The 5,215-nt window shown below is 52.2% G+C and overlaps 1 protein-coding gene across 1 annotated transcript; it reads left to right on the top strand.

The window, feature by feature from the left end:
* The first annotated feature begins 1,791 nt into the window (after window positions 1–1,791).
* Window positions 1,792–3,479, top strand: LOC130145315 (vitelline membrane outer layer protein 1-like). The gene is made up of 3 exons (XM_056329983.1): window positions 1,792–1,962; window positions 2,542–2,645; window positions 3,176–3,479. The coding sequence occupies exons 1-3, from the start codon at window positions 1,792–1,794 to the stop codon at window positions 3,468–3,470; spliced, it is 570 nt and encodes a 189-aa protein (XP_056185958.1). The 3' UTR covers window positions 3,471–3,479.
* Window positions 3,480–5,215: the final 1,736 nt, after the last annotated feature.

The following is a 5,215-nucleotide window of genomic DNA, read 5'->3' on the forward strand; positions in this document are numbered from 1 at the left end:
TTTTCTGAGGCAGGAGCAGGGAAAGTTTCTTTGACTCAAGAAGAAGGTTCATCTCTCTGGAAGGGTTAAGAATCTATGAGAGCCAAGAGAGTGAAACATAAAGCTGAGAGTAGTTCCTTGTTTGTTTTCTAGATCCCCACTCTGAAGTTATAGAAACACATACAGAGTGTTCGCTTTCTCCCGCAGGCAGAGCTAATTACCAGTGTGAATTGTTTTCATTGCTTCCTGCTGGAATATCACAGAACCACTGGCCCAGTGCCACCCACCGCTGCTGCCTCCTCCCTGGGCAGCTAAAAGGGAGCAATAAAAAAATCAGAAAAGGTGTTAACCAGGATCTTTTCACAGCCAGGGTCCCCCTTCTCCTACCTGCCGTGGCAGTACCACTGGGGCTGGAGCTCAGGCTGACCAACAGAGAGGAAACAGGAGAAGGTTTTGAAAGTGGTAGACAAAACAGACCCTCTCAATGAGAGGGACTGAAACAGAGCAAGATTCAGCTCTCTGCATAGAACTACAAACCAGAAAACATCTCTACCCTTTTGGTATCAGACAGTTTGAGGCCTCTTCCCCTACCTTGATCCTCTCCACTGCTTCTCCTTAAGATCCTTTTACAGTTCTAGTTGTCTCTGCCACTGCTCCACCCTAAAGCCATAATTTTCCCCATACCCTGAAAGCCTCATCATGCAGCCAGCATAGTTGATATCACTTATTCACAGCCCTTTACTGGATATGGTACCTGGGAATGGCCCATCGCTCTTCCTGTTCTTGATGCCACTCTTATGAGGAAATCCTGTTGATACCTAAAACTTAGAAAGTCCTTTCTCACCAAGAGTAGCAAAGTACTGACAAGCTATCCATTCTCCAGACCAGAACCCTGACTACACAATCCATCCCCCCTGTTATCTTCTTTCTGCCAGGTTCCTGCTGCCTATGAGATATATATATATATCTCACAATAAGACATCTCCATCCTCATTGTCTCCTGCAGGGTGCTGCGAATAACTGAGTGCAGAGGAATTTTAAAGGAATGGAAACCCCCACTCTCCCTGTATGATCACACCTCCTAAAGATACACCTGAACAACTGAGAGCTGTGACTACAGAAGTCCATGGGATGATGGGACTGTGTGCAGTTTTGCTCCCATTCCCCTGCCCCCGGTACAAGAAAGACATGAATAAACTGGAGTGAGTTCAGCAAAGGCCACACAAGATGGGCAGCTGGAGCACTTGCCCCATGAGAAGGGGTTGCCACACTTTATGTAATCGCCTGCGCTTAGTCTGTGTCCCAGCATGAAATGCAGTGGCTTCCTCAACCCCAGTGGGACTGTGAGAGAAGGAAAGCAAGGAAGAGGAAGCAAGTGAGAACTTCTACAGAGCAAAGGACCCTGAGACCCCTCCACCTCCGTTTTGCTTCAGCCCCTTCAGAGGCTTCTTCCCCTCCCACCTCACTCTCTCCAACACCCTCCTCGCAGCATTGCCAGGATCCTTCTCCAAAGTGCAGCACCCCTGTGGAGCGTGGTCCCAACTCTGCCCTGCCTTCCCTTCCATCACACCCATAAGTTTTCACAGCCCTGTAAGCCCCCTGGACGGTGCACACCTGTGACACCCCTTCCACCTGGCAAGGGTGGCCCATCCACTGAGGGACAGGCAGTCAACAGAGGCAGTACATAGCAACAACTACCACTCCCCATGGGGTTTGTTGACACTCCCCAAGGACTCCCACCCACTCTTCTGGCTCATAAATTCCCCCATGTCGTCACCTCCACGCAGTGAGGCACCAAGCAGGTCCTCTGCAATGCAGCTGCTCATCTCAGCCATCCTCTGCCTGCTGGGCTCCTGCTGCCTCCAGGGCACAGAGGCACGGGAATACGAGTCCATCCTCACAGTGCCCAATGGAGGCCCCTGGGGATCTTGGGGGCGCCAACACTTTTGCCCCAGCGGCTATGCTAAGGGATTTGAAGTGAAGGTAAGTTTTCACTCCCTCTTTGGGGTGGGGAAAAAAAACCTGCTGTGAAATGGTGTTATTTTGTTCTGGTCTCAGCAGAGCTGGCCACAATATTTTTGTCCCGCTGCAGCAGTTTGCATTGTATCTGCATCGCTCATGCAGGCTTATCAGCAAGAAATCTCTGGCACAGAGTAGCTCTCTAGGCTCCCTGCCAGTGAGCAGTTTCTTAGCAGAGGAGTCCATGGGGCAAGGAAAGACCTGGGATTAGTACTGCAGAGCCCATTCCCAAGGGGCTGGAACACAGCACACTACCAACAGTAGTGTGTCACAGCACACTGCAAGAGGGTGGGCATGACCCAGGACAGCAGCCACCAAGCATCCCTGTGTCCAGAGCCTCTGCTCCACAGTTTGGAAAAACAGCCGAGGGGGACAACAGCAAAAAGGGCTCCCTGAGAAATACCATGGAGCTGCCCCACAGCCCTGCTCAGCAGCACTACCTGTGTCTGGCTCCTACCACCCCTCATCACGAGGGCTCACCTTATCTCTTCTTTTAAATGGGGAAGGGTGATGACCTCTCACATTTTCTTCCCCTCTTCTAAGGTGGAGTCCTACCAGGGATTTTGGCTGTTTGGTGATGACACGGCTCTGAATGGCATCCGCCTGCTCTGCACGGATGGCACAGTCATAGAGTCCTCTGTGGGGTGGTGAGTAGTCTCCGTTTTCTCATCCTGCTTCAGGGCAGCAGCTTCTGGGGAGCATGAAGGAAAGCCAGTGCAATGGTTTCTCCATAGGCATCCATACTCCCCTGTGACAGTGACTCCCCACCCCGCCTGGGGAGGTACACGATGTGTGAAGGTCTTAGGATAGAGGTCTGGTCCCAAGGAAAGGAACAGTGCTTTGAAAGATGGAGAGTTAAAAAATGTAGATCTTAAACCTGTATTCTCTTTTTCCTCAAATGCTTACTTTGAAAACGACATTGATATTAAGTAACAGGGACAAAGCAGGCAGCTGAAATTCCCAGGGGGTTCTGCAGCAACAGGGTAGCCCAGGGCTGATGGTGGCTGGGCATCCAGGGGACGGTGGGGAAGCAGAGTGAAACAGGTGCTCACAGAAACCCACCATCCCTGTGTTGGTCCCTTGCCCTGGGGCTTCAGGATCCCAGGAGAGCTGCAGTGCTGATTGCAGCACAGCAGAGGATGAACACATCTTGACGTGTCATTTTCTTCTCTGGCAGGTGGGGAAACTGGACCAAGGCCCAGCTCTGCCCCAGCAACAAGCTGGTTTCCTTCTCGCTGCGCGTGGAAGAGAGGCGGCAACTGCGTGACGACACAGCGGCCAACAACGTGAGGTTCGGCTGCTCAGATGGGACAAAGCTGGAGGGCTGGGGACTTCCATGGGGGCACTTCGGCCCATGGAGCAGCAGCTGCACCTCTGGGGCCATCTGTGGGATCCAGACAAAGGTGGAGGAGCCCCAGGGAAGGGGGGACGACACAGCTCTCAATGACTTGAGAGTCTTCTGCTGTGAATAAGCCTGTACAACCACCCCATATCAGCATCTACAAAGTGGTCCACCATTAAATCTTGAATCTGTCCTTGCACAAGGAGCAGTCTGCATTTTTCTCCGTCACATTTTGTCAAGAGCAGCCAGATCCTGTATCTACAGCACCCTGGGGATTTCCTTCTGCCCCCACCTAGGCAACACGAGGTTGCTGCAGCTTGCTCCCAGGTCCAGCCTGGAGCAGGGCTGAGGCTGTGCTACCAGGAGGTGCACACACACAGGCAGCCACTGATGAACACAGGGAGCAGTGACTTTACACTGTGCCGACACCTGTGCAGGCTCACACACACACGAACACAATGGGCAGCAGGTACTGTTCCTCTCTGGCTGGTCGGATTAACGTCCACTAGTGAAATACGGACCCACACGTGGAAAATGGATCTCTCCATTTGCTGGCATTAGCTACTCCGTCTGTCCCAGAGCCGCCCCAGGCCCCGGTTTCCCCAGGTGCTGGCACCGGCACCTCCAGCCTCTGAGGGTCGTGGTCCCACTCCAGTTGCTGACACTCAGCGCTCGTGCTGCTGCCCACCAGCCTGGCTGGAGGGTTGGGTGGTGGGCGCTCACCCGGGCTCCGAATAGGGACTGTGCCCGCACAGAAAGTCAATAGTAAGAATGTAAGAGTAATTACTATTAGTAGTAATAATAATTATTATTCTTGTTATGTAAGAACATTTAGTAAGACTGTAGGGCAGGCTGTGGTGATGAGGTGCAGGGCTCGGTCAGACGAGCGTACGGACCAGCCAGCTGTTACCCCGACCAGCCCCTTTTATCCCCTTTTCCCTCACACTAGCTCCCCCTGCAGAACCACCTTTGATCTTTCCCTTAAATAAAAATAATATTCTTGCACATTCCCACAGACCCCTTAAAACGTCTCATAAGAAGTTGTACAATGTCCCCAAATGTTTCTCCCCCACAGCTCCCTGTGAGTCCCCACGCCCCTGCAGGCGCTCCCCACCACCAGTCTGCAGGGCCTTCTGGGGAGGGGGTGGCCCCACCGACTCTTCAGTGGGGTTCACCAGGGCTTTGGGTCTGATCACTCTCCTCCAACAATCACAGGGAGCAGGTCTGGAGCTCTGTTGGCACTGCTGAGGTTGCTGGTTGCTCCACCTGGTATTGCCACTCCAGTTCCCACTGGGTCTTTGTGTTCATTGTGGTTAGGCTCTATAATAGGCTCTATAACAATTTTATAAACCAACAAATTCCTGGGCATGAGGACCCTACACCTGTAGGTAAGGCAGGAGGCAGAACTGTAAGGGCTGGACAATGAAGGAGGAGAAAAGGGATCTTCTGCCCCGGTAGAACCCATGGTTTCAAAGGAGAGGAAGGGGAACTCTTCACCCTCTCTCCATTGTAATGCTTAGGATGTGGAGGGATGACATCATACATTCATTCATCCATGAACAGGTTCAAACACAACATGCAGCTCCTGGCCCAGGTCCATGCCTTTCCTTCCACCCTGCTCAGCACAGCACCTCAACATCTCCAGGTGCCTGGTGCAAATGAGGCACCTGGAGAAATTTTGTTTCCAAGGCTGCAGTAATTCACATTTAGTGAAGTCAGGAATGTACCATCATATGCGTACCTTTCCAGAACCCACCACCACCACCACCTCCTGTTCAGCTCTTCTCTGAAGTTCATATTTTGTCCTTCTTTCTGGGGCTATAGGCAATGATTCCTATGTGAGGGCTCTGACCACGATAACAAGGACACACAGGG

Source organism: Falco biarmicus, chromosome 2 (genome assembly GCF_023638135.1).
Source record: "Falco biarmicus isolate bFalBia1 chromosome 2, bFalBia1.pri, whole genome shotgun sequence".
In the NCBI taxonomy this organism is placed as follows: domain Eukaryota; kingdom Metazoa; phylum Chordata; class Aves; order Falconiformes; family Falconidae; genus Falco; species Falco biarmicus.

Coding starts and splice junctions, on each gene's coding strand:
- LOC130145315 (XM_056329983.1), top strand. CDS start 1,792: ATGCAGCTGCTCATCTCAGCCATCCTCTGCCTGCTGGGCTCCTGCTGC. Junction 1,963..2,541: donor CTAAGGGATTTGAAGTGAAG/GTAAGTTTTCAC, acceptor CCCTCTTCTAAG/GTGGAGTCCTACCAGGGATT. Junction 2,646..3,175: donor ATAGAGTCCTCTGTGGGGTG/GTGAGTAGTCTC, acceptor CTTCTCTGGCAG/GTGGGGAAACTGGACCAAGG.